Below are 27,767 nucleotides of genomic sequence, written 5' to 3'. Positions count from 1 at the left end.
GAGGCAGGACTCCATACGAGACTGAAGACTGGCTGAAACAAGGAACAGGCACTGAGAGCATCTCTACATAATACACACCCACCAGTGCCATGGCAGTTTACCATTACCTTGACAACACCTGGAAATTACCATCCCTTTTCTCGAAATTTCTGAATAACCCACCCTTTACTTTGCATGTAGTTAAAAGTGGGTGTAAATATGACTGCAGAGCTGCCCCCTGAGCTGATACTCTGGACGCAATGCCTATGGGGTTGCCCTGCTCTGTAGGAGCAGCCACAGAGCTGTAACCCTGCTGCCTCAACAAAGTTGTTTTCATCTACCACTAGCTTGCTCTTGAATTCTTTCCTGAGTGAAGCTAAGAACCTTCTTGGACTAAGCCCCAGTTTGGCGGCTCAACTGCCCTACAACAATGCCACCTGATGTCATACCTCTGTGCTCTCTAAAACCATCTCCCTTACCACTGGAAGAGTATAACAGGCCTCAGGAAGTGAGGACAATTCATGCTGACACAAGGAGCTCTTTAAAAAAATAAGCAACTGGGCGTGGTGGCTCACACCTGTAATCCCAGCACTTTGGGAGGCCAAGGCAGGTGGATCACCTGAGGTCAGGAGTTCAAGACAAGCCTGGTCAACATGGCAAAACCCCGTATCTACTAAAAATACAACAATTTAGCTGGGTGTGGTGGTGCACGCCTATAATCCCAGCTACTCAGGAGACTGAGGCAGGAGAATCGTTTGAACCTGGGAGGTGGAGGTTGTGGTAAGCCAAGATCATGCCACTGCACTCCAGCCTGGGGCGACAGAGTGAGACTCCAAAAAAAAAAAAAAAAAAAAAAAGGCAGTATTATATAATAAGATACCTGGGGGATAATGATGGACATACTACCTTGGCGGTCTGCCTAACTCAGCCCTTTCTTTGAGAACAGTCCACCCTCACAGTCCTGTTAACTGATCTCTGGGGATACCTGACCCAACCAGGCTGGATCAGTAAAGTTTTCTTGCCTGAATTCTGGAATAAGGACCTCAAAGGGCAGAGTGTGCTGGGCACTAGGGTGAGGATTTGTGTTTAAAGGGCCGTTTCTACCCCAGTGATCCCCAGTGCTGACACAGGGAGACCAGGCAAAACAATGTGAGACCAAAACAGAGAATACAGCAGGACCTGTGGGTAGAGGCAGAAGAGCTTGAGATGCCTTTCTCACCAGGCAGGTGTGTGCAACAGGATGGAATCAGAGGACTAGGGTCACCCAAATGGGACACAAATAAAGCTTTACCCAGCAAGACCAAGAGCCCACAGTTCTCCAGCCTCCTATCTTGGTGCAGCATCCTCTGGGCCAGGCCCAAATATCCACATTTCTACCAGGTGAAGGTCAGAGCCATGACCTTGGAAGGCACCAATGCCTGGCAAGTCAGAGACAGAAAGTTGACCTCAGACTGTTGGATATTAGGACCTATTGCTTCGTCACTAGGAAAGTTGCAGAGAGCCAGGACATCTGAGGGTTGAGCTCCAAGTAGGGCACAAGGGCAAAGGACTCTGCCTCTGAAAATGGGGTAACTGTGGCAGAGCGTAAAGCCTATGATGGGGGATGTCATTTCCAAGTTAGGGTTTCTGCTACCCAGGCTCCTTCTGATTCTCTACCTCCCGTGTGTCCTCCTGCACTCACATTGAACCATCCCATGGAAGCCTCCAGGTTGCTTGCCTGGCTCCATGCTCTGACAATCACACGGAGAATGGAGTTGTTCCCTCTAAGCCGGGCTATGGCTACACTGTCACACCTTGTACAAGAAGATTGCGTTGCGAAAATAAAGACACAGCCAGTTACTAGATGTGTAGATGCACTTTTACCACAGGCACACTTGTCTTGCTACAAGCTCCTCCACTTTCTATTAATCATACCCAAAATTTCTGTACCAATTATGTCCAATGCTTAGCTCCCATCAGCTTGAGTCCCGCCATCTATGGAATCATGGGCATCAGGGCACGTGGTTCCTTTGCAGAAGCTGGGAAAAAGTTTTGTCTCAACAGTGCTGGGCATTACAGCCTGTGGGAACAATGCCACAAATCCATCTTATTCTCCAAAGCACAGGAGCCTGTCATAACAGCTGACTTGTCCTCGGAATGACCTGTAGTCCAGAGAAAGTGTAGGGATACAGGCCAGAAATTAGGACAATAAAATTATTGCATTTTTCCCTAGGAGGCCTTGGGCAGCAAGGCAAACTGGACTAAAACCAGAATGAGAACTACTCTCTGTCGTTTTATTTTTCCTGCACAGACCAACGACATTGGGGCCCCACAAAAGCTGTCCATTCCTTTATGTAAGAGCCCAAGTGTGTTTTCCAACCACCTTACACAGTAAACCAAACCCTAAGACTACACAGATTTAAAAATAAGGCCTTTATTACCACGCAAACCAGAGCAATGTGAGGCAGCCAGTTACGAGGTGGTGACTTGGAGGCTGGAAAAACTACCAAGTGTCGTGTGAGAACAAGAATTTCCACGAAGGGAAGCCTTCCACATCAGCTTCCAGCAGAACCCAGGCTGGGTCCTTCTGGCCAAAACTGGTCAGATGTATGCTGTAATCAGTCAGAAAAGGGAAGGAATTCCCCTTAAAGGCTCAGACTGCTCAAGGAGTTTCCTCCAAGGAATGGGAACACACAGGTGTATCTGCCTCGCCTTAGTACACAAGGGTGACTAATGATTTAACTCCCGCAAAGCCCTCCAGTTTAGAACATGCAAAGGAGCTCCTGCAAGACACATGTGCCTGGAACTCCTGGGAGTCTCACCCATCTGGAGGTCTACCAGTATAAGGTTTAACTTTAGGCAGATGGCTCCTTCACAAAGACTCTCTACAGCCATAACACTGAAGAAAGAGATGGCACATTCCCTGCGGGTCTAAGCCTTTTCTCAGGTGTGGAGTTTCAGGAGTTAAACAATGTTAGCTCTTGGGCTGTAGGATTTTCCGCATTTGCTGCTGTCACGAGGCCTCTCCACAGTGTGAGATTTTCGGTGGAGAATGAGGCCAGAGTGTTGTGTAAAGGACTTCCCACATTTGCCACACTCATATGGCCTTTCTCCTGTGTGAACCACCTGGTGTTGAATGAGGCTAGACTTTTGGATAAAGGATTTCCCGCACTGTCCACAGTCGTAAGGCCTTAATCCAGTGTGAATTTTCTGGTGTTCAACAAGGGTATAGCTTTGTCTAAAAAATTTCCCACATTCACTGCACTCAAAAGGCCTTTCTCCAGTGTGAGTTCTCTGGTGCCGAACAAGTTTAGATTTGAACATAAAAGCTTTCCCACATTCCCCACATACATAAGGCCTTTCTGCAGTGTGAACTTTGTGGTGTTTATTGAGGGTGGTTCTTTGGCTAAAGGATTTTCCACACTCGTCACACTCAAAGGGCCTAGCTCCACTGTGAATTAACTGGTGCTGAATGAGGCCACACTTCAGGCTAAATGATTTCCCACACTGGCCACACTCATAAGGCCTTGCTGTAGTGTGAATTCTCTGGTGTACAACAAGGCTGAAGCTTTGTCTGAATAATTTCCCACATTCACCACACTCATATGGCTTTTCTCCTGTGTGAGTTCTCTGGTGCCGAACAAGAGTGGATTTGGACCCAAAGGCTTTTCCACATTCATCACACTCATAAGGCCTTTCTCCAGTGTGAATTCTGCAATGTTCAATAAGGTTGGAACTTTGGCTGAAAGATTTCCCACATTTACCACACTCATAAGGCCTTTCTCCAGTGTGAACTCTGTGATGTTTAATGAGGGTGGCTCTTTGGCTAAATGATTTCCCACACTGATCACACACATAAGGCCTTTCTCCTGTGTGGATTCTCCGATGATCATTCAGATGAGAGGTTTGGCTAAAAGTCTTCCCACATTCACTGCACTCATAAGGCCTTTCTCCAGGGTGGACTCTTTGGAGCTGAACAAGGGAGTACTCACAGCGGCAGGCTTTCCCACATTTGCCAGATTCATAAAACCTTTTTCCAGTGCAGACTCTAGGGTGAAAAAAAGTTTGTTTGTGGCTGGACTCTTTCCTGCATTCACTCCACTTGTAATGACTTATTCCAACATGAAAGGCCTCCTCACATTTGCTGATTTTGTTGGGTTGTTCGTAGATAGCAATAGCCTGAGGCTGAAGAACACCCAGTGGGGCTAGGAAGTCCTTCCCAACCTCAATGCTGGTGAAAGGCGTTCCTGACTCAGGGAATAGGCAGCACTGCACAAATGAGGCCTTGTCCATGTCACTTTCCAAGGGTTTCTCTGCACTATGACGCTTCTGTTCCTGGTGAAAGACTGCACGTGCCCCAGTCAAGCATGGTTTCTGCCCAGGCAAATTGGTCAGGTGTAAAATGTCGGTCAGGAACGGGACACACATGTCACAGGATTGGGTCTTCTGGGTGGATGGACTGGCCTCTGGAGTCCTGACCTGAGGTACTCTTTCTACAGAAACACTTGGCTCAGGTGTCTCTTCATCCTCCATCCCATGGCAACAAACTGAAAGCAGAGAAACACTGATGAAATGCACGTTGACTATGATGGCAGTGTATTAACCATTTTAAAAAAAAACTATTTTCTGAATAATTAATGTTCTGATATCTTAAAAACTTTGCTGGCCTAGGCCGGGCGCGGTGGCTCAAGCCTGTAATCCCAGCACTTTGGGAGGCCGAGACGGGTGGATCACAAGGTCAGGAGATCGAGACCATCCTGGCTAACCCGGTGAAACCCCGTCTCTACTAAAAAATACAAAAAACTAGCCGGGCGCAGTGGCAGGCGCCTGTAGTCCCAGCTACTCGGGAGGCTGAGGCAGGAGAATGGCGTGAACCCGGGAGGCGGAGCTTGCAGTGAGCTGAGATCCGGCCACTGCACTCCAGCCTGGGCGACAGAGCGAGACTCCGCCTCAAATTAAAAAAAAAAAAAAAAAAAAACTTTGCTGGCCTGAGCTCAGGAGTTTGAGACAAGCCTGGGCAATATGGCGAAACCCTGTCTCTACTAAAAATACAAAAAATTAGCCAGGTGTGGTGGCGGGTGCTACTCAAGAGGATGAGGCAGGAGAATTGCTTGAACCCGGGGGGTGGAGTGTGCAGTGAGCCCAGATCGCACCACTGCACTCCAGCCTGGGAGACAAGGTGAAACTGTCTCAAACGCAAAAGAAAACAAAATAAAACACTTTGCTGGCTGGGGAGAGAATGGTGCTTCCAGAGTGAGCCAACTCTTAAGAGATAGCAAATGGCTCAGCAAGGAGCATAACAATTACAAAATCAATTCACAGCCCCATACTCCCAATCACATTTTCTATGTGACTTGGATGTTTCAGGAGCTAATATTCCTCTGCTCTAATCATCCCAAGGTCAGGCAGCAGACAACTGAGCCTAGTGAGCCCTTTTGCCCCAAAGCAAACTACTCAAATTATCCAATCCCAAACTGTTTATCATGTCTCGTGTTATCTGCAGAAACCCCAATAAAGGCTGTGGCTTAGTATTTTCCCTTCTCTCTTGTGGCCCTGCATGGCACAGTGCTCACATGCTCTTGCTACTGCAGGTGATAAATTCCTATGTCATTGACATTAACCTCTCTGTATTGGCACTCTACCACCTCCATTAATTAAAACCCTGTGGATACATAACAGGAAAGGGGAAGCACCTTCACATAGACATCAAGGAATGAATTCACTGTATTGCTTTGAAGCAACATTGAGGAACTGAAAGCAGGATAAGAAAGGGGCTGCCTGGCAGTAGGGGGCCTCTAAAGATCACAAAATGGGGAGGCCTCACCAAACACAGGATATCAAGGAAGCGGTGCAGCACATAAGGACAGACAGGGTCTCCAATCTACTCCTTTGCCAAATCCTGTGGCAAGATCTTGTCAGCTGGTGGCATGTGTATGCTGTGCTGAAGGCTGGCATTATTCAGGCCCAAGATAATGCAACTGGAAGTGAGTGAGAGATTCCAATTGCAATCTTGTGTTCAAGAAATATTTAATGGCATATGCACAACTCACAACATATTGGGAGTGGGTCAGTGTTGGAAAACATGCTGGGAGGCAGTGCAGAGAAACTGGTGACACATGGAGGGCAGGAAGATGGGGCAGCATGAGGCCAGATGTCCCAGATGAAGCAATAAGCCAGCAAAGTGTCAAGGAAGAGGAAGAAAACGTAGAAATGAGGTGTGTCCAGTGGCATTAGCACCAAACTCTGGATGACACAGGGCAAATTCCTGGTAAGATTAGAAAACAGGCTGGATGCCATGTCCTCACCCAGGTGCCACTGACTGAGGCCAGGCTTCCTCTGAAGCCATATTCCCATCTTCACCCTTTCCAACAACCAGGGCTTTCCCGGCACCTCTAGATGTGCCACTGCTTGGGACTTGAATGAAGCAAGTCCTAAGGGACAGCTGGGACAGGTGAGTATCCTGCAGTGGCCCAGAGCAAGTCAGCTTCCTTGAGAACACAAGAAAGAAAATTAATATCACACAGATCCTGAAGGAGGTTCTGGCAACAACAGCTCATGGTCCATATAAATACTGATGAGGAAAATTCTGCAAATTCCTAACACAGGTAGTCAAAGGAAATGTCATCAAGGAGGCAGAACCTGAGACACAAAGTACCATGAATATGAACACAGCCACACAAAGAGGAAGTGAAGAAGTAAACTGAGATGCATTAGGGCTGACTCAAGACACCTAACACCCAGACCCATCCCGGTGCGTTTTGGGACAGCAAATATCAGGGCTGATTAAGGAGTGCAATGATTTCATTCCTTACACCACAGCACATATGCCAAGACAGTGGGGAAGTCAGCAGAGCCCATAGTCCGACAGAGCTGCCTCTGGGGAGAAAAAGGATAGACAAAGACCAGGAGATGAGAGTGGTTGTGAGGGCCTTACCCAGCGCAGTTGTAAGTGCAAAGTTCTCCAGCATCACATCACGGTACAGGAGCCTCTGAGCCTCATCAAGGAGCCCCCATTCTTCCTGGGAGAAGTAAATGGCCACGTCCTCAAAGGTCACAGAGCCCTGCCATGATGGGGACAGATCTTTCCATGATCAGATTCTCTCCTAGGACCCCAAGTTCATGCCCCCCACGCATCCTTCCCCTGCTTACCCCCAACCCTAAGCCCCACCGCAGAGGCGATACCAAGCCCTGGTGGCACTGATTCCTGCCCTCTCCTCGTGGTCCCATCATCACTGTGTCTTCCCACAGCACCAACAGGCAGGTGGGCCAGGAAATGCCATTTAAACTCTGGGTCTAGCATATAGGGTTGGATTTTGTCTTGTCAGACAATTCTCCTGGAGTTTCCAAAAGTATGCCTCTCACATACAAGCAACGATGGGGTTAGCCATCATTCTTATATCCTCAATGCCATGGCCATGGGTTGTTCAGTTCACACTTCCTCTCCATATGCATATCATTCTTTGAAGCACACACTCAAACAATCTCACTCCCACAGCGATTTCCACCCTGTTGCCCCACACCATAGGTAGCTCTCTTGCATCCCCACCATACTTGGAATGCAACATCCAGAAAGTGCTTGGCAAACTGAAATGAGGTCCAGTGCTACTCAGAGGCTGAATGTCCCCACTACCAAAGGCAGCCCTTCAGAGCCCCATCCTGCTCTGAAGGCCTACTTGCCTGACTCTGTCCCTTGCTACATCCTCAGTCACCCAGAAATACCTGGGGTTCTGACACCCATGGCCCTCTTCCACTAGTGCTGCACTTGATGTCCTCTCTTAAGTCACAGTCTTTCTCTCCTGTTAACCCTCATTCAAAGTCTGCCCCAGAGGACTCCCACACCTCAGGCCCAGTAACTCTCCCAGATGACCACCTGTGACCCTCAACTTACCCACCTCCCTGAAATTCCTGACACCTCAAGGGTTACCACAAAACCCTGGAAGATAGATCCAGAGTGCTGAGAAAGCACTAGTTCTGGTCTCAAGTGTCATCTTGTCTGGATTACTTCCAAGCATTGATCTCATGCCCACTCTTCTCCTAGATCTTTGGCCACTTGCCAGATTCCTTGCTCTCACACCCTACCATGGCTACTTCTCTCTCATACCTGTCTTTGTGATTCCCACCATGATCAACCATGTCGCCAAGCAGAAGACATAGTAGTGACCCCCAACCTCCCTTCCCTGGGCTGGTAACAGCATTACCAGAGTGATCAGGATTCCACCTCCTAATTGTGTCCCAAGCTATACCCCTAGGCAAGTAGTGGCCACCTTTTAAATGTCTCCATCCTGAATCCCTCCCCACAGTTCTAGTCCTGTAGGATATACTATCCACTTGATGTCTAAACTAACTGTTCTTTGAACCATCTCAGACTCTAAAGATGTCCCACTGGGCCATGTTCAGATGATGATTAAAAAAAAAAAAAAAATTTAAAAATAAAGATGTTCCAAATCAAAATTTCTGATTATCTCTAGAGATAACTGACTCTACTACCAATTTTACAATCCTCGCTAGTGGAGCTTCCATATTTCCAGCTGCTAAACCCAAACAACTTGAATCCTACTTTTCTATCTCTTGCCTTCAACATCTCAAAATCCAGGCTTCCCTACTTAAAAAACTGTTCTAGAATCCTACTACCACCTCCACAGCCACCACAGAAGTCCTGCCACCAGTAACACTCATCTGGACTACTACAGCAGCCATCTTCACTATCTTCCTATCTCATACCTCACACTCAGCCTGTTCTCTCAGCTTGGCCACACAGGGAACCTGATGAGACCTGGATCAGGTCACATACCTCCTCTGCCCACAAACTGTCATTGCTCATCACACACTCCAGAAGAAACACCCAACAACTGAGAGCCATTTTTTGTCTGATTCCTGCATCCCAGCTTTCAGTTCCCATGAGAAAGAAAAAAGTTTTAGTTCCCTAAACCAGCTCAGCTTGACCTTCAAGCACTTGCTCATCTAGTACATAAGCCTAAGACAACGTTCCACACCTTACTTTGCTGGTTCCCAGCAATAGGAACCGTTCTATACCAGCTTCCAGACTGGATGTATGACCCTGGGATTGATGTTTGTTCAGGGTTCCTAGAACCAAAGACCCAAAGAGTGCCAAAAGAAGAGTCCCAGAACACAATCTCAGAGACAAACACTGGGGTCAGCACCAGTGAGGTCCCGAAACACTCTCCACTCACCTGTGTGAAGCCCGTAACTTTAGCTTCTGCAGTCACGGGAACCTGCGGGAAGAGGAAGGCTGTGAGACGCAGTTAACTATGGTGGAAGGTCCATGGGCTCATGTCTCCTTGTTTCCCTGCGCAGCCCTGAAGACAGGTGACTTGGTGATGACTAAATTATCATTGCGCCTCAGTTCCGTGTGATTCTTACCTGCTCTGGGACCTTGCACAAGGACTCAACCTCCCTATGCCTCGGTGTTATCCCCCTTCCAGGCTGTTCTAACTCTTAACTTTAGGAGAATTTTCAAAAGTCTAACTCAGACCATGTGCCTCATCTGTTAACAACCACCCATGGCTCTCAGCGTCTTGAAAAGAAAGAGCCTCACTTTGCCATTCCGGCGTGAACGCTCCTGGCTCAATCGCCCCAACAAGAGTCACAGAAACCGGCCCCTCCGCCTGCCACACCCTCCACAGCCCACGACACCAGGCTTGTAAATGGGAGCCCCACCCGCGAGGGCCTCACAGTCCTGGACTCGGGCCGGGCAGCAGGGACTAAAGCAGGCGCTCCTCACGCAGGGTGTTGGATTTCCGGCGGGGAGGGCAGGTGAGGCCGGGGGGACGTAGCACTCACCGAAGTCGAATCTCTCAGCACGGCCGCCGCCATCGGATTGTGAGCGGAGCGGGGCCGGGAGTGGCGGGCGACCCGGGGCGGGAACCCAGGCACAGCTGCCACCAGCGACAACGACCCACGGGCTGCAGCGTAGCGGGGCGACCCCCGCTCTGTGCCGGGGGCAGCGTTGCTAACTCAGGCGGCGTGGGCTGAGGTAGAGAACCCCCAAAAAGACCATCTCGGAGGGGTGCCGGAAGTTCCGCCTTACCGTTGCAACAAACGGAGACAGGCCCGATCCTGGACGTTGATTGGCTCCGCGTCTTTGCAGCTTGGCGCTCAGCATTATGGGTAATGTAGTTCTCAGACGCCCAGGGTGCCGGTGCCCTCCCCGAGATTCACCCCGAACGAGAGCCAACCGGCCGCACGAAGGTCGCTAGGAAAAGGCGCGACACCAAGAGCGAGACAGGGCCTTGCCGCTCCTTAAAGGGGCCGCTGGCCGATTTCCGCGGTCCCATACCCAGCTAAGTGCCCACGTGGCTAGAGACGTTGATTCAGGTTCAGGAAGCAAAGGCTCCGGATCCACACGGACGCGTCACTCCACGGGGCCGCGTAGACACCGCGGCCGCAGCGCGGGAGGGTCCTTGCCTCATCCCCCTCACGTGCGGGGCCGAGGCGTTTGAGGCCGTTTCGGGGACCTCAGCGGATACATAGGCGGCAGAAGCGACCTACGGGTCAGGCTCAGGGTCGCCGGTCCGGGAGGCCACTTGGGGGCCACGCCCCCTGGCCGCTCCTACCCTGAGCCCCTTGATGGACCCCAGGTGCAGGAGACTGGGCCGAGAAGTTCCTGGGGCAGGGTTCCTGGGTGGCTTCACCCAGGGCACACCTCCTCCAGGGGGGCCCTCCCTGGGCGAGCTGGGAAAAGGGCGTGTCCTTGACTAGCAGGCCACGTGAAACGCAGAGAATCGAGTGTCACCACGAATGAACACACAAAGGGACTGTACGCTGGGAAACATGAGGACAAAATCATAGAGGTGTCCACCAGCCACTGACCTGGAATAACAAATAGTCATCCAAACGTGCAAAAGAGAGAAGAGTGAGAAAAAGGAAAAAAAGGTGCTCACAAAGATCAAAATGGTGCGTGTGGCTCTGGCCTCTTGAGAAGCTCTGAGGAGATTCTGTTGCTGTGAATGTGTTGGATTCGCTGCTTGTGTCTGTGCAGGAAAAGGACCATGGAGCCACTGACCCAGATCATGAGGCCCAAACTCATAAAGTCAGTTGCAGAGAATATGAATACGTATTGACTAGAAACTTTATACATCTAGCTGGTTTGAGCAAAGAACAGTATACACAATTTATTTTCACACTTACATTTTTGTTGTTTATTTGACTAGTCACACTCATAGGAACAAAGATATTCGCCAACAGTTGCAAGATCTAGCAGAGAAAACAACAGAAGCCAATGAACTTTAGGGATCCCATTCTGAGCTCCAACCACCTAGAGAAGCAGGGACAAAGTTTTATGGCCTGGAAGCCACTGAGGAGACAGGCGGTGCTGAGGGAAACCCTTCTGGCCACTCTGTGAAAATAGAAGAGAAGTTTGCATCCAGCCTTATCCAGGAAATAGTTCAATCCAAAAGCTGCTATTGTATGAGGGATCCCTCTAGAGAAAAGCACAAACAAATTGGCAAAGGCCTGCTGGTTGAGAATAAGATCCGTGGGTCTAATCTTGTGTCCAGTAAGCAAGGTGAAGTTACAAAGACAAAGAAAGAAGGAGTTTCCAAGGATTTCCACTCCCATCTGAGTGAGAAAGGTAAGCCCCATTTGCAGATTGGCAGGAGCCATCACATTAATATCTATAAGACTTGATTTTAATTGGTACCAGAACAATGAGGAGTTCAACAAGCAAAAAGAAATACATTGGCCAGGCATGATGGCTCATGCCTGTAATCCTAGCACATTGGGAGGCTGAGGCAGGAGGATTGCTTGACACCAGGTGTTCGAGACCAGCTTGGGCGATATAGCAAGACCCCATATCTAAAAAAACAAATAGCTGGGCATAGTGACATTGAGGCCAACGAGCTAGGATCACACCACTGCACTCCAGCCTGGGTAACAAGGCAAGACCTTGTCTCTTTTTTTTAAAAAGAAAGAAAAAAAAAAGAAATTGTCATACCATGCCCAATAACCTCCAGTACTAAACCTAACATGTATTTTTCTAGTTTAAGTGGGCCTTAAATATGTGTGCTTACGGGTGCAGAAGTTGTCTCTCCTTTAGTTATAAAAATATCTCTATCAAGTGGTTGCTCCACAGCCTGCTTGATTTCCTTTCCCAAAAAAAAGGCTTTTTCTTTCTGTGCCACATATCAAGGCTGCAGATTTTCTTTTTCTTTTTTTTTTTTTTTGAGATGGAGTCTTGCTCTGTCGCCCAGGCTGGAGTGCCGTGGCGCAATCTCGGCTCACTGCAAGCTCCGCCTCCCAGGTTCACGCCATTCTCCTGCCTCAGCCTCCCGAGTAGCTGGGACTACAGGCGGCCACCGCGCCTGGCTAATTTTTTGTATTTTTAGTAGAGACGGGGTTTCACTGTGTTAGCCAGGGTAGTCTCGATCACCTGACCTCGTGATCTGCCTGCCTCGGCCTTCCAAAGTGCTGGGATTACAGGCATGAGCCACCGCAACTGGCCATGGCTGCAAATTTTCTAATTTTTTTTCTCTGCTTCTCTGTTAAATATAAATTATATCTTTTGGTAATTTATTTGCTCTAGCATCTAGCACAGGCTTTTAGGAGTAGCCAGGCCACATCCTGAAAGCTTTGCTGCTTAGAAATTTCTTCCACCAGCTATCCTTGGTCATTACTCTAAAGTCCAAACTTCCATAGATCTTTAGGGCATAGGCACAATGCAGCCAAGTTCTTGGCTAAGCCATAACACGTCTGACCTTTGCTCCAGTTCCCAATGCGTTTCTCATTTCCATCTGAGACATCATCGTTCTGAACTTCCCTGTCCACATCACTATCAGAATTTTGGTCACAACCATTTAACCAGTGTCTAAAAAGTTCCAAACTTTCCCTCAACTTCCTGTCTTCTTTTGAACCCTCCAAACTCATTCAACCTCTCTGCTCATTACCCAGTTCCAAAGTTGCTTCCACATTTTCAGGTATCTTTATAGCAATGCCCCACTCCTCTGTACCAATTTTCTATGTTAAGCCATTCTTGCATTGCTATGAAGAAGTACCTGAGACTGTACTTAGAAAAATTAGAAAATTTGCAGCCATGGAGGCTGGGAAGGGTAGCAGAAATGGAAGGGAAAGTGGGGATAGTTAATGGATGAAAAAATATAGTCAGATAGAAGGAATAAGATGTAGTATTTGAAAGCACAACAGGGTGACTACAGTCAACAATAATCTATTGTAGAATTAAACATAATTAAGAGTATAACTAGAATGCTTATAACACACAAAAAAGATAAATGCTTAAGGTGATGGATACCATTTATCCCAATGTGATTATTACAGACTGTATGCCTGTATCAAACTATGCCATGTAACTCATAAATATATACACCTACTCTGTACCCCTAAGGACTAAAGATAAGAAATAAAAAAAAATAAAGACAGGATGGAGCTAAACCTGGGCCCTCTGGTATGTTCTACCTGCAGGTGGAGCTGGCCTCTGCTGTCTTCATTCCCTTGCTAGATGTCATGGTCATTGAGGTTAACACTCCCCCATACCATTTGGTACCTGTGGAGTCCCTTGGGATTAACTGGGTGAACAGCAATAGAAGTTAGTAGACTTTATGAATGACACTGCCAAGCTGTACTTGAATAGCTGTGCCAAGGAGACACACACAGAAAGAAAACACAAAACAACCCATGCACATCCTAAGGGCTTCACACTTTCTTGCACTCTATCTTCAATGTTTTTTAGCTTTCTCAGATAAATTTAACAAAGAGATTGAAATAATTAAAAGGATTTTCAAGGCTGGGTGCGGTGGCTCATGCCTGTAATCCCAGCACTTTGGGAGGCCGAGGCGGGCGGATCACAAGGTCAGGAGATCGAGACCATCCTGGCTAACACAGTGAAACCCCGTCTCTACTAAAAATACAAAAAATTAGCCAGGCTCGGTGGCGGGCGCCTGTAGTCCCAGCTACTCAGGAGGCTGAGGCAGGAGAATGGCCCTGTGAACCGGGGAGGCGGAGCTTGCAGTGAGCCGAGATCGCCCCACTGCACTCCAGCCAGGGGGACAGAGCGAGACTCTGTCTCAAAAAAAAAAAAAAAAAAAAAAAGAAAAGAAAAGCAAACCTTTATTGCAAATCCACAAACAAGAAGACAGGAGTCCAGGTCAAATGCGTCTCCCCAGTATGGGGTTTGGGACAGCTTTTAAGGATTAGGAAGGACAGGTTGGTAAGCACTGGAAGGGTGGATTTTGATTGGAAGGACTTCAAACAAATCTATTGATGGCAAGGTGGGGACAGGGGTGTTATCACCCAAGATTCAGAGACAACAGACCCCTTGCTTTCAGAAGTGTTTCAACACTTGGGTTCTGGCCATAACCTGGGATTTTGGTTTGCTGGTGGTGGCAGGGTGGAGTCTGGTAGGTGAGACTTCAGTTCCAGGTGTTGGGTCAATGTTTTCTTTTCTTTTCATTTTTATTTATTTATTTACTTATTTATCGAGACAGGGTCTGGCTCTGTTGCCCAGGCTGGAGTGCAGTGGCATAATCATAACTCACTGTAACCACGATCTCCCGGGCTCAAGCGATCCTCCCACCTCAGCATTCTGAGTAGCTAGGATTACAGGTGCACCACCACACCCGGGTAATTTTTTATTTTTCGTAGAGACGGGGTCTGGCTATGTTGCCCAAGTGATCCTTCCACCTCAGCATCCCAGTGTGCTTGGATTACAGGAATGAAACACCGCGCCGGGCCTGACATTTTTCTTTTCTGCACATTCTCTAGCTGTGTAACTTGCAACTCCTCAGCTCTGTGCCTGCAAAATAACTAGATATTCTGTTACCAACAGAGGATGGCCAGATGAGACTGGTCCAGCGGTTATACCTGCACGTTCGTGGAGGCCACTAAAAGTATCCCTATAGGCCGAGTCAGCTGCTGTAAGGCAGAGCATAGATTTCCCCTTGGGGACTAAATCCCATTCTTGAGCTCCAGAGGCCTTGTTCCTACCACTGTACGCCACCGCGTGGGGTGCCCTGGGAACCCGCCTACCTCCCTACTGCCCTGAGGGCGGACGGAGATGGTCCTAGCAGGTGTGGGAGATGAGGTAGGCGATGTCTTCAGTGGGGTCCAAGGCTCATCTGGACCCAGTTCTCAGCCAAGGGGCGGTGAAGGGGGGTCAGAAAACGCAGGAGCGGCTCCCAGACCCAGGAGGGGACTCAGGGAAGCAGAGGCACTTTCCTCGGCCGCTCCGGGGCCTCCCCAGCTTGCCCTCCCCAAGAGAAGTCCCCGGGGTAGAGCTGCCCAGGACCCCCTCCCATGGGACGTCTCGGCCCCGCCGCCCTCATCTAGGGACAGTCAAGGGACTCAGAGCAGGAGTAGCGCGTGCGCGGCCCCCACGTGGCCTCCCAGAACACCTGCCCACAGCGGGACAGCGCGACACCTAGATCGCTCCTGTCTTCCACAGAACATCCTCGGCCCCGGCACGGCCTCCAACGCCTTGACCCCGCAGGGGAGGGGGACGAAGCTCCTTCGCTCCCGCAGGAGCGTCGAACACCTGTGGATCCGGCCTCAGCTTCCCGAGCCTGAATCAATGCCTCTAACCACGTGGGCGCTCAGCCGCGACGGGACCACAGAAATGCACCAGCGGCCCGTTTAAGGAGCGACAAGGCCCAGCCCTCTCCTGGACTGTGGCGACGCCAGCTCCCTGCGCCCCCAGCGCGGCCGCTTGGCTTTTGTTTGAGGTGACTCTGGGCCGCAGCATCCTTCCTTGAGTCCTGGGTACCGGCGGGACTACATTACCCAGAAGGTTTTGTCTCCAGCCGCAGAGATGCTGAGCCAATCCGCGCTGAGAAAAGGGTCGTTTCCGCTTTGGGACCAATAGGTCGGGGAGGTACTTCCTGTATCACTTCAGTGGCGGTCATTTTTGCAGCGCTTGGGTGCATCCAGACCGTCAGAGCTTTGGGAGCGCTTTGTTTGGCGAGAGAGTCGGAAGGCGCGAGGGGAGGGGTCCTCCCGCTGAACAGTCGGGGGTCTAAGGGTCGGCGGCGGCGGGGTTGACGGCTTTGCCTAGGTCCCCGGGCCCGTCGCTGTCGGGTCCCAGCCCCGCTCTGCCCAGACTCCGATGGCTGCGGCTGCGCTGAGGGCCCCGACTCAGGTGAGCGCTGCGTCCACTAGACCTCACCCTCCTTCATCCTCACTCAAATTCTAAAGCCCAGTAAGGGGTGCCTTCTTGGGTCGCTAGGGTCGAGATCCTCATGTCCAGTACAGTGGGGGCTCGTGGGTGGAGTCCCTATTTCCAGAACTTGGGTGATGAGGCATGGAAGAAGGTGACAGGCAAAGGGACCGGCGTTTCTAAACTATTGGAGATGGAGTGAAGAAGGTTCATACCTGGAGTGCCGAGGTGAGGAGTTTTCCTTCAATTCTTAGGATGCTAGGAGCTGTGGAGGGTTGTATACAGAAGCGGGGTATGGTCTGAGTTAGGTCTTTCTAAGTTTTCCAAAAACCTCATGGAGTTAGACTAGAACAGAATGGAATAACACAGAATCACAGGGAGATTGAGTACTTGTGCAAGGTCCCACAGTTGCTAAGAGTTAGCACTGAGGACTGGAAAGCTGAGGCTCAGAAATAATGCAGACATCATCAGTCCATCTGGCTCTGGCCTGGTCAGGAATCCAGGGAAGCCTGAATCAGTAGATCCCTGTATGGTCACCTGCCTTTCATGATCTTTGGCTTTCCACAGGTGACTGTGTCTCCAGAAACACATATGGACCTCACAAAGGTGAGTGGAGGGTGTCCCAGGCCCTCACTGGTCCTGGCCCCATCCTGGGGTTTTTTTCATGTATCTTTTTTGCCACCATCCAGTTCTTTGACTTAAGGACTCTTCACAAACCCCAAGCTTGACATCCTGATTCTAGACTGGTGGTTATTTGTAGAAGTTCTTATTGCTGGCAGACAATGGAATGAGGTGTGAAAGGTTGTCCCGCCTAGGTACAATAATGTGTAAAGTTGGCAGTGAAGCTGAGCTGGTTCAGGGGAACCCAACTCTCCTTTCTTTCTCATGGGAACTCAGAGCAGCAGGGCAGGACTCAGGTCTGGAATGGCTCTGACAAATTGGGTGTTTTTTTCTGGAGGTGATGGGAACAATGGGAGGTTTAGAGAAGAGGAGGGAGGTTATCTGACACTGGTCTTATCAGGTTCACTGTTAATGCAGCGTAGAGAATACTCTGTGGGTGTGATGGAGGCAACCAGGGAGGAGGCTACTGCAGTGGCCAAGGTGAGTTTTGATAGTGGCTTCACCAATATGGTGGCTGTGAAGGTAGAAGAAGTGGCTGGATTCTGGGTCAGATTTTTAATTAGGCCTGCTTTCATTTTCAGATTTTGAGGGTAAGAGATAGTAGTCAAGCATTACTCCAGGCATTTTGAGTTTAGCATCTGGGAGGATGGAAGCTCCATCAAATAGCATGTAATAGGATTGATTTTATTTTTATTTTATTTTTTTTTAGACAGAGTCTCACTTTGTCACTCAGATCGAGCAGTGGCTCCATCTCAGCTCATTACAACCTCCACCTCCCAGGTTCAAGCGATCCTCCTGCGTCAGCCTCCTGAGTGGTTGGGACTATAGACACATAGTACCATGACCTTTTTTTGTCTTTTTTTTTTAGTAGAGACAGGGTTTCACCATGTTGACCAGGCTGGTCTCGAACTCCTGACCTCAGGTGATCCACTCGTCTTGGCCTCCCAAAGTGCTGGGATTACAGGCATGAGCCACCATGCCCGGCCAATTAATTTTCATTAAGGATAACAGGAGTTCTGTCTTTAGCTATTATCATAGTCTGAGATGCTCCAAAGAATGATATATGGAGACATCAAGTGAGTAGCTGTCCATGTACATCTGGAATTCTAGAAGTGGTTTAAGACAGAGAAATCCAAAAAGTGGTGGCCAGCGTTTGGCCCAGAGTAGCTGTGGGTCACAATTAGGAGTGGGTAATCCTGGTCATGAAGGTAATGCTATTAATAACCCAGGAAAGGGCTGGGCGTGGTGGCTTACACCTGTAATTTCAGCACTTTGGGAGGCCAAGGCAGGTGAATCACTTGAGGTCAGGAGTTCTAGACCAGCTTGGCCAACGTGCTGAAACTCTGTCTCCACTAAAAATAAAAAAATTTGCCAGGCATGGTGGCAGGCACCTGTAATCCCAGCTACTACGGAGGCTAAGGCAGGAGAATTGCTTGAGCCTGGGAGGCGGAGGTTGCAGTGAGCCAAGATCACACCACTGCACTCTAGCCTGGGTGACAGAGTGAGACTCCATCACACATACAAAATAACAAACAAACAAACAAAAAACAGAAAAGGAAAGATCAGGGCTATGACTGTGTCTCGTGCTTGGACACGTGGTAGAGGTGGTGAACATCACAAACAGTTGTGGAAGAAAAGTGGTCATGGGAAGATTGTAGGAAAGAGGATGATCTGGTATATTAGTCTGTTTTCACGCTGCTGATAAAGACAAGTCTCTAGGAAGTTCCAGACTTTCCCACATTTTCCTGTCTTCTTCTCAGCCCTCCAAACTGTTCCAGCCTCTGCCTGTTACCCAGTTCCAAAATCGCTTCCACATTTTCAGTTATCTTTACAGCAGAGCCCCACTTTACTCATACTGATTTACTATATTAGTCCATTTTCATGCTGCTGATAAAGATGTGCTCGAGACTAGGTAATTTGTAAGGAAAAAGAGGTTTAATGGACTCATGATTCCACGTGGCTGGGAAGGCCTCGAAATCATGGTGGAGGGCGAAAGGCTAGTCTTGCATGGCAGCAGACGAGAGAATTTGTTCAGGGGAACTCCCCCCTTATAAAACCATCAAATCTTGTGAGACTTATTTACTATCATGAGAGCAGTATGGGAAAGACCTGCCTCCATGATTTGATTACCTCCCACCAGGTCCCTCCCATGACGTGAGAATTGTGGGAGCTACAATTCAAGATGAGATTTGGGTGGGGACACAGCCAAATCATATCATCTGGTAAGTGGTCAAGGCTTCCAAGGCATTGAGGACATAAGACAGACATGGAGACAAAGAAATAATTGGTAGAAGATGACACTGAGGCCAGGTACAGTGGACTGTGTCCCTGCAAAATTCATATGCTTAAATGCTAATTCCAGTGTGATGGTATTTGGAGGTTGGGCCTCTGGGAGATAATTAGGTCATGAGGGTGAAGCCCTAATGAATGGGATTAGTGAGTGCTCTTAAACAAAGAGGCCAGAGAGCTACTACCTAGTGCTCTTTCCACCAAGTGAGGATATAAGAAGTCAGCAGTCTACAACCTGGAAAGAGCCCCCACCAGAACCTGGCCATGCTGGCACTCTGATCTCAGGCTTCCTGCCTGCAGATTTCTGAGAAAGAAATTTCTGTTGTTGATAAGCCACCCAGTTTGTGGTATTATGCTAGCAGCCCAAACTGACGAAAACACTAGGACTAGTGCTTATTCACCATGGTAAAACCTCACCAGGAATTTGTTGTGACCCTTGATGTGTCTGGGGAAGGTATCAGTCAAGCAGTTGAATAAGTTTAGTAGTACAAGTGTTCATCTGTATGAGTCATAAGGTTGGAGGTAGAGAGCCACTGAGAGTCTGTGCCACCGAGGGCACTGATTTTGAAAGAGGGTTAAGAGGTGAGAGGAAAGTTGTTGACTGAAGAGGGGACATCAAGTGCAGCACAAGTGGAGGACGGTCATCAGTGTCTGACATCAGTGATTCTTGGTGGATAAGGTTGAAGTGAGGAACAGAGTCAGGAAGATAGCCCTTCAGAGCAGGATGGGGGCTGTCTATGACAGTAGGAACCATCAGAGGTCTGTGTAGCGCTGAATGCTGTCTCAATTTGGTGGGCAGAAGGGTTGAGGTGGCTATGGGAGTGAGACTGAGCGAGAATGGTTCAAAGAATGATGTGCACATGGAGAGGGAGTGTGAACTGAAGGACCCAGGCCCCTGGCATTGAGGACTTAAGAGTGAAAGGTGAACCCACATTTGATTGTGTCTAGGAGGCACTATCTGAAAGATTCTTGGGGAACTGCCTGACAAGAAGGGATACACCCCTACATACTGGGCCCAAAGTTTCGATGTGGTGCATCCTGCCCACCTCCTGGTTGGTACTGTAGAAGGATACAGTGATCACTGGACCATTAAGAGAGAGTGGGCATCTGTGTCACCAGCGTATTTTCTTAAGGTGGGGATGAATGAGTGGGTGGATGAACTTGATGTGGAGGCGTTGATTGTGGAGTGACCTGTCCCCATCACGACAGGGCTGTGTGACCTTTGAGGACATCGCCATTTACTTCTCACAGGAAGAGTGGGGACTTCTTGATGAGGCTCAGAGACGCCTGTACCTTGAAGTGATGCTGGAGAACTTTGCCCTTGTAGCCTCACTGGGTAAGGCCCTAACACCAACTCCAGTGTCTTGGTCTGTCTCTGCTCTTTTGCTGACTTCCCCACTCTCTTGGGATATGTGCTATGGGAGCCAGCACTGTACACTGCCTGAGCAGCCCTAACACCTGCTGCCCAGTGGTCTGGGAAGTGGGTGTTCTTCAGTCAGCCAAATGGATCCCTCTTGCTTGCTCTCTTGACTGGGTGTCTGTGTTCAGATCCATGGCACCTTGTGTGCCAAGTTGCCTGCACCCCCATCTGCTAGCTGACATTTTCTTGTGGCTACCTGTGTCATGATTGTAGTCATTGTCATGGTCTATACCTGTGGGGACAGCGGGCTCTTCTTACTCACTCCTTCTAGTTTGTTTAATGATATTAACTTTCTTTCCCATGGGCTGTTGTGTGCTGAGTTGTTCTGCATCAGTGCTGATCACTCACATGTTCTGTCTTTCTGGTAGGACTTGGCTTCATGAAGGTCCCACACAGCTAGACAACTGAGGGTGTGCGAAGAAACCTGGTTGCTTTATAGGGTGAACATGGTCTCAGAGAAGGCCTGGGCTTGTTGACTGGCAGCTAGTTGGGGGCATGATATTCAGGGTGTTTTCAGGTCACATAAGGAGCCTGTCCTGTCTTCACCACTGTTTGGGTGCACATGCCACTGGCCAAACCTCATTTCTATATTTTCTTCCCTGTACTTGATACTTTTCTGTCTTATTATTTTTATCTATGACTTCTAGCACCTGGCTACCTCCACCTTTCTGATCTTCATGCATCATCTGCTCCTCTGCACTGCTCCCTCTGCAATGTTTTCCAACATTGACATAAACATAATGGCTCATGAAGTATGTATATATGATTACATGAAGATATGTGATCATATGACTTGCTACTCAGCTTCAGTTGTATTTTCCTGGGCTTGGGCACAGTCAAGCTTCCACACAGCATGCAGGTGTCACCAGCAGACAAGGTCCTCCTGAACACTATGTGGTGAGTTTTAGGAATTGGAAGGCTACTCAAGGATAACTTCTGAGGCTGTCGGTAGAGGAATGGTTTGAAGACAATGCCATTCCCTGTCCTCCATCCCATCCTTGTGTACTTTATTTGGTGAGGCCTCCCTCATTCTGTGATCTTTAGAGATCCAGTATTGCAAAGCAACCCCTTCCTCAACCTGCCCTCAGCTCCATTATCCTCAAAACAAACCTGGTGAATCATTCCTTTGGTATGTGTGTAACGGGGCTTCCTGCTCTCAGCACAGTGAATGTACATTTCATCAGCAGTTCTCTGCCTTCAGGTTGTGGCCATGGAACAGAGGACGAAGAGACACCTTCTGAGCAGAATGTTTCTGGAAGAGTGTCACAGTCAACGGCAGGTTCATCCACACAGAAGACTCAATCCTGTGAGATGTGTGTCCCAGTCCTGAAAGGTATTTTGCGTCTGGCTGATCTCCCTGGGCAGAAACCATACTTGGCTGGAGAATGTACAAACCATCACCAGCAGCAGAAGCATCACAGTGCAAAGAAATCCTTGAAGAGGGACATGGACAGAGCCTCATATGTGAAGCGCTGCCTATTCCGTATGTCATTGAAGCCCTTTCGCAAATGGGAGGTTGGAAAGGACCTCCCAGCCATGTTGGGGCTTCTGAGGTCCCTGGTCTTTCCTGGAGGCAAGAAACCCAACACAGTTACTGAATGTGGGGAGGACGTTTGCAGTCAAAAAAGTCATTACAAATCAGGTGAATGTGGGAAGGCTTCCAGGCACAAACACACTCCTGTTCATCCAAGAGTCTACACTGGAAAAAAGCTTTATGAGTGTAGCAAATGTGGGAAAGCCTTCCGGGGCAAGTACTCACTTGTTCAGCACCAGAGAGTCCATACTGGAGAAAGGCCTTGGGAGTGCAGTGAATGTGGAAAATTCTTTAGCCAGACTTCCCACCTGAATGACCATCGGAGAATCCATACCGGAGAAAGGCCTTATGAGTGCAGCGAATGTGGAAAATTATTTAGACAAAACTCCAGCCTTGTTGACCACCAGAAAATACACACTGGAGCAAGGCCTTATGAGTGCAGCCAGTGTGGGAAATCCTTTAGCCAAAAAGCCACCCTTGTTAAACACCAAAGAGTTCACACTGGAGAAAGGCCTTATAAGTGTGGTGAATGTGGGAATTCCTTTAGTCAAAGTGCCATTCTTAATCAACACCGAAGAATTCACACTGGAGCAAAGCCTTATGAGTGTGGCCAGTGTGGGAAATCCTTTAGTCAAAAAGCTACCCTCATTAAACACCAGAGAGTTCACACTGGAGAAAGGCCTTATAAATGTGGAGAATGTGGGAAATCCTTTAGTCAAAGCTCCATCCTTATTCAACACCGGAGAATTCATACTGGAGCAAGGCCTTATGAGTGTGGCCAGTGTGGAAAGTCCTTTAGCCAAAAGTCAGGCCTCATTCAACACCAAGTGGTTCACACTGGAGAAAGGCCTTATGAGTGCGACAAATGTGGGAATTCCTTTAGCCAATGCTCCAGCCTCATACATCACCAAAAATGCCATAACACATAGAGGCCTCATGAATGCAGCAAATATGGAAGCGCCTTCAACTCAAGATCTATCATCATTTAGCTCCTGAAAGTCCACACTTAAGTAGAGCCTTAGACCTACAGGGAATGTGCTGTCTCTGTAGTACTGTAGCAGTAGAGGGCCTTTGTGAGGGAGCCATCTGCCTAAAGTTGAACCTCATTCTTCCTTGTTTCTCTGGTAGAAACCATCTACCCTCTGCCACCTTGCACAGTGGGCACTGGTCACGCTGATGTGCTAAGGCAAGGCAGGCATTTGTGTGTTCTCTTAGTCTTTGGAGGAAATCTTGAGCAATCTAAGCCTTTAGAGAAAATTCATTCTTTTTTCTGACTGATCACAGCATACATGTGACCCAGTTTTGATCAGGAGGGCCCAGCCTTGGTTCTGCTGGATGCTTATGTGCAAGGATTCCCTTTATGTAAATTCTTGGTCTCACATGACACCTGGTCGTTATTCTAGCCTCCAAGTCACCTGGTGAATGGCTGCCTCACATTGCTCCAGTTTGTGCACTAATAAAAGCCTTATATTTGAATCTACTTGTAGTCTTGGGGTTTTGTTTACTGTGTGGGGTGGCTAGGAAACAGACTTCAACTCTGTACGAAGGAATGGACAGCTTTTGTGGGCCTCTGCAGGAAAAGTAAGATGACAGAGTAATTCTCATTCTGGTTTTGGTCCTACTTGCTTTGCTACCTAAAATCTCCTAGGAAACAATGCAAGGTTTTGGTTATTCTAATTTGTGGCCTGGATCCCTATTTTTTCTGTGAGACTAGAGGCCATCCTGAGGAGAGGCCAGCTGTTATGACAAGCACCTGTGCTTCAGGGAATAGGACAATTTTATTCCATTGTTTCTAGAGGATGTCATATGATGCCCAGCGCTGTTGAGAAGATTAAGATTTTCATGGGGTTCTATAAGGAGGCATGCCCTGATATCAAACATTCCATAGGCTGATGTCGCTCAGAAGACAACGGGAGTCACATGTGAACTCTGTGTACTGTAGCAAGCTAGTTGGAATGTGCCTCTTGTAAAAGTACATTTACAAATCTTCCCGTGACTGTGGCTTTGAGCAGTCATAGGACCTAGAAATCTCTGTCTGTCCAATAGCTTAGGTTATTGTCAGCAAAAATGAAGGGTGTTTTTTTTGTTTTTTTTGTTTTTTAATTGTTGGCTTTCTAGGTTGTTCACCTCAAGTTCATTGCTGTAGAGGTAGAAAAAGGAGGATAAAGATAATAGAAGTCCTATAGGCCAGGGATGTATTGATAGCTCTTGTGATTTCCACCAGTGTTGCTGTTGTCTCAAATTGCCGCAGCCTTCATTGCTTGCCAATATTTCCCGCATGGAGGGACGCATGGTTGCCCTTCCCCAGGCCTGAAGAGAGAGTGCGGTCAACATGAGATTGCAAGGCATTCTGGTTTTTGAAAGGTGGGAGATCAGATACTTTACTTTGAAACATGTTTTACGAACTTTCTTGATGTATAAGTGACGTGCCATAGTTTACATCCATTTATGGTGTATAATTTGAAGAGTTTGTCATATAAGCCTGTGAAACCATCATAATCATGATCATGAACATATTCGTGATTCACCTTTTGTTGTTTTACAATCTCTGCGTGCACTTTCCAGGCCTTCAGGAGTCCCGTCATTTACTTTCCCTACAGGAGAATAGTTTGTGTTTTCTAGGATTTTATGTGAATTGAATCATAAAATACTACATTTTTCCTGATGAAGCACTATATATATATATATATATTTTTTTTTTTTTTTTTTTTTTTTTTTTTTTTGAGATGGAGTCTCACTCCGTCACCAGGCTGGAATGCAGTGGCACGATCTTGGCTCACTCCAACCTCTGCCTCCTAGGTTCCAGCGATTCTCCTGCCTCAGCCTCCTGAGAAGCTGGGACTACAGGCACGCGCCACCATGCCCAACTAATTTTTGTATTTTTAGTAGAAATGTGGTTTCACCATGTTGGCCAGGATGGTCTCGATCTTTTGACCTTGTGATCTGCCAACCTCGGCCTCCCAAAGTGCTGGGATTACAGGCATGAGCCACTGCGCCAGCCGATGCACAATTATTTTTAAGATTTACCAGTATTAGGCCAGGCGCGGTGGCTCAAGCCTGTAATCCCAGCACTTTGGGAGGCCGAGACAGGCAGATCACGAGGTCAGGAGATCGAGACCATCCTGGCTAACATGGTGAAACCCCGTCTCTACTAAAAAATACAAAAAACTAACCGGGCGAGGTGGCGGGCGCCTGTAGTCCCAGCTATTTGGGAGGTTGAGGCAGGAGAATGGTGTAAACCGGGAGGCGGAGCTTGCAGTGAGCTGAGATCCAGCCACTGCACTCCAGCCTGGGCGACAGAGCGAGACTCCTTCTCAAAAAAAAAAAAAAAAAGATTTACCAGTATTGCTTATGTGAATAGTTCATTTGTATTGCTGAGAAATATTCTGTGGCTATGTCACAATTTGGATAAACAGTTGGATGCTTTCCAGTTTTGGGCTGTTGCAAATAATGCTACTATGAACATAGGCATATAACACTTAGTATGCAGAACTGCTTTATTTCTCCTGTGTCAGCAGTACAGTGTATGTGAATGCTTCACTTTTAAAGACACGACCAGACTATAACCTGACTCTACCATCTGCATTCCCATCAACAGTATGTGAAGCTTCCCATTTCTCTACATTCTTGCCATACTTGGTATGGTTAGTCTTTTTAATTTTAGTTGTTTTAATAGCTGTATAATAGCATCTCTCTGTGATTTTATTGCATTTTTCTGGTATTTTATGGTATTGAACATTTGAACATCTTGTGTCAAGTTGCCACCTGTATATCTTCTTTGGAAGAATGTTTATTAATGTCTTTTGCTTATTTTTAAATGGATGTTGGTGATATTTTCTTTTTCATTAATAAATAGACATATATAACAAAGACGTTGGAACTTTACTCACTCTTCAGTAATGTGATGCACTTCTTTGCTAAATGATAAAATTGTTTTCAAATACTGGGAAAATACTTTCTCAATTTTTTGGTCTATTCTATTCACAGTGTAACAACCTCAGCCGGGCGCAGTGGCTCACACCTGTAATCCCAGCACTTTGGGAGGCTGAGACGGGTGGATCACCTGAGGTTGGGAGTTCGAGACCAGCCTGACCAACATGGATAAACCCCATCTCTACTAAAATTACAAAATTAGCCGAGTGTGGTGGCGCATGCCTGTAATCCCAGCTACTAGGGAGGCTGAGGCAGGAGAATCACTTGAACCTGCGAGGTGGAGGTTGCAGTGAGCTGAGATTATGCCATTGCACTCCAGCCTGGGTGACAGAGCGAGACTCCACCTCAAAAAAAAAAAAAAAAACAAAAAAAACACCTCAGACACTATATACCTGAAACACTACCTTCATTTACAAATTCTCCTTCACTTTCTTAGGTCTAACCATTCAATGAAACAAATAAGCCCTGGCTTTTAATATTTGCCAATTTCCCTGGTGAAATTCTCCCACCATGGCCAATTACAAGTTGTCAAAATAATGTCATTGAATATGAATTGAGAAGAAGTGGGTAGTGTCACACCATTGTATTCTATTTTCACCATGCCGATACAGTAGCCGCAGATAACCTCAAGAACATGTATGTAGGAACATACAGCCTGTGGTGTGGCAAGACTGATGCCATCTTGAAGTGAAGATGTCATGGTCAGCTATGTTCTGAAGCAGTAGCATAGGTATCATCAAAATGCTTCTCTCCCCCAGTGGTCATGAGTCTTGGCAAGAAAGTCTGAAGATGTCAGCAGCTTCACGTTTTACCCTAAAAACTCCAGGCCGGGCGTGTTGGCTCACGCCTGTAATCCCAACACTTTGGGAGGCCAAGGTGGGTGGATCACAAGATCAGGAGATGGAGACCATCCTGGCCTCCATCTCTACTAAATGGTGAAACTCCATCTCTACTAAAAGTACAAAAATTAGCCAGTTGTGGTGGCCCATGGGTGCCTGTGATCCCAGCTACTCGGGAAGCTGAGTCAGGAGAATCACTTGAACCCAGGAGGTGGAGGTTGCCGTGAGCCAAGATCGTGCTATTGCACTCCAGCCTGGCAACAGACAACAGAGGTGAGACTCCATCTCAAAAACAAAACAAAACAAAAAAACCTCCAGCCTTGTTGACCACTATAAAAAGAGTCCTAAAAAGGATGTAAAGGATACTGCTTTCTGGAGGGCAGATACAGGGATCCATTGTCTCACAGCTGCACAAGACATCACTTCTGTTCATGATTCCCTATGAAATATTTCTGAAAACAATCTCTTAGCCTCTTTCTCCTTCTTTGGCCTCTCACCTTCGTTGGCCTTTGGGATAGGCCTGCTCACTGCAGAACAATGTATATATAAGAGTAAAACAGTAAAATGATTAGGAAGTGACAATTTTTTCATATTTATTACTTGTGTTTTTAAAAGTGGCTTAAGTGAAATCTAGTTGTCTTAAATTCTGCATATTTAAAGTACACAATTCCTATGTTAATACATACTTAAACCCCTGAAACTATAAGTTTCCACCTGCCCTTTTTAGTCCATCCCTCTTAACAAGTAATGGGTACAAAAACATATTTTTCCTCTTCTAATGGATATTTTCAAGTATATACACAAATGGAAAAGACTATTCAGAAGCACTATGAAACCTTCCTAAATTGTCCATATTACTTATCATTTAGTAGCTGTTCTTGTTTCAACTCTTTTCACACATAATTATTTTACTTACAATTCCCACATCTTGTCATTCAATGCTGCATCTCTTCAGAATGCATTTCCAAGCATAAGAGCTCTTTCATAATTCCTATAACTTTATCAATCATTATTTAAGGCATCATAAAATATATCATCAGTGCTCAGTTGCCT

General features: G+C 47.5%; 3 protein-coding genes across 10 annotated transcripts; 1 reads left to right on the top strand and 2 right to left on the bottom strand.

Annotated features, from left to right (window-relative positions):
* Positions 1-2,372: 2,372 nt before the first annotated feature.
* On the bottom strand, positions 2,373-10,537 carry ZNF416 (zinc finger protein 416). Of its 3 annotated transcripts, XM_038006418.2 has the most exons (4): positions 9,760-10,537; positions 9,150-9,191; positions 6,893-7,019; positions 2,373-4,505 (listed from the first exon to the last, which is right to left on the bottom strand). In XM_038006418.2, the coding sequence occupies exons 1-4, from the start codon at positions 9,790-9,792 to the stop codon at positions 2,923-2,925; spliced, it is 1,785 nt and encodes a 594-aa protein (XP_037862346.2). In that variant the 5' UTR covers positions 9,793-10,537; the 3' UTR covers positions 2,373-2,922. The 3 variants fall into 3 exon arrangements, with proteins under 3 accessions (XP_037862346.2, XP_072871946.1, XP_037862347.2); XM_073015845.1 differs by lacking the exon at positions 6,893-7,019; XM_038006419.2 differs by lacking the exons at positions 9,150-9,191; positions 9,760-10,537 and adding an exon at positions 6,264-6,446 and having other exon boundaries at positions 6,893-6,997.
* A 73-nt stretch (positions 10,538-10,610) lies between these two features.
* VN1R1 (vomeronasal 1 receptor 1) lies at positions 10,611-11,891 on the bottom strand. The gene is given in 3 exon segments (XM_073017212.1): positions 10,611-10,906; positions 10,909-11,039; positions 11,204-11,891. Coding segments are annotated over 3 exon segments (828 nt in total). The 5' UTR covers positions 11,668-11,891; the 3' UTR covers positions 10,611-10,673.
* Positions 11,892-15,371: 3,480 nt separating this feature from the next.
* Positions 15,372-23,418, top strand: ZIK1 (zinc finger protein interacting with K protein 1). 6 transcript variants are annotated; one of them, XM_007998333.3, is made up of 4 exons: positions 15,372-16,060; positions 16,646-16,684; positions 20,198-20,324; positions 21,610-23,418. In XM_007998333.3, the coding sequence occupies exons 1-4, from the start codon at positions 16,028-16,030 to the stop codon at positions 22,869-22,871; spliced, it is 1,461 nt and encodes a 486-aa protein (XP_007996524.1). In that variant the 5' UTR covers positions 15,372-16,027; the 3' UTR covers positions 22,872-23,418. The 6 variants fall into 6 exon arrangements, with proteins under 6 accessions (XP_007996524.1, XP_007996526.1, XP_072871945.1 ...); XM_073015844.1 differs by having other exon boundaries at positions 15,374-16,060; positions 18,840-20,324; XM_007998336.3 differs by having other exon boundaries at positions 15,374-16,306.
* The last annotated feature ends 4,349 nt before the right edge of the window (positions 23,419-27,767 follow it).

The sequence above is a fragment of the Chlorocebus sabaeus genome, chromosome 6 (assembly GCF_047675955.1).
Source record: "Chlorocebus sabaeus isolate Y175 chromosome 6, mChlSab1.0.hap1, whole genome shotgun sequence".
Taxonomy (NCBI): domain Eukaryota; kingdom Metazoa; phylum Chordata; class Mammalia; order Primates; family Cercopithecidae; genus Chlorocebus; species Chlorocebus sabaeus.
This window is presented reverse-complemented; position numbering and strand designations above follow the sequence as displayed.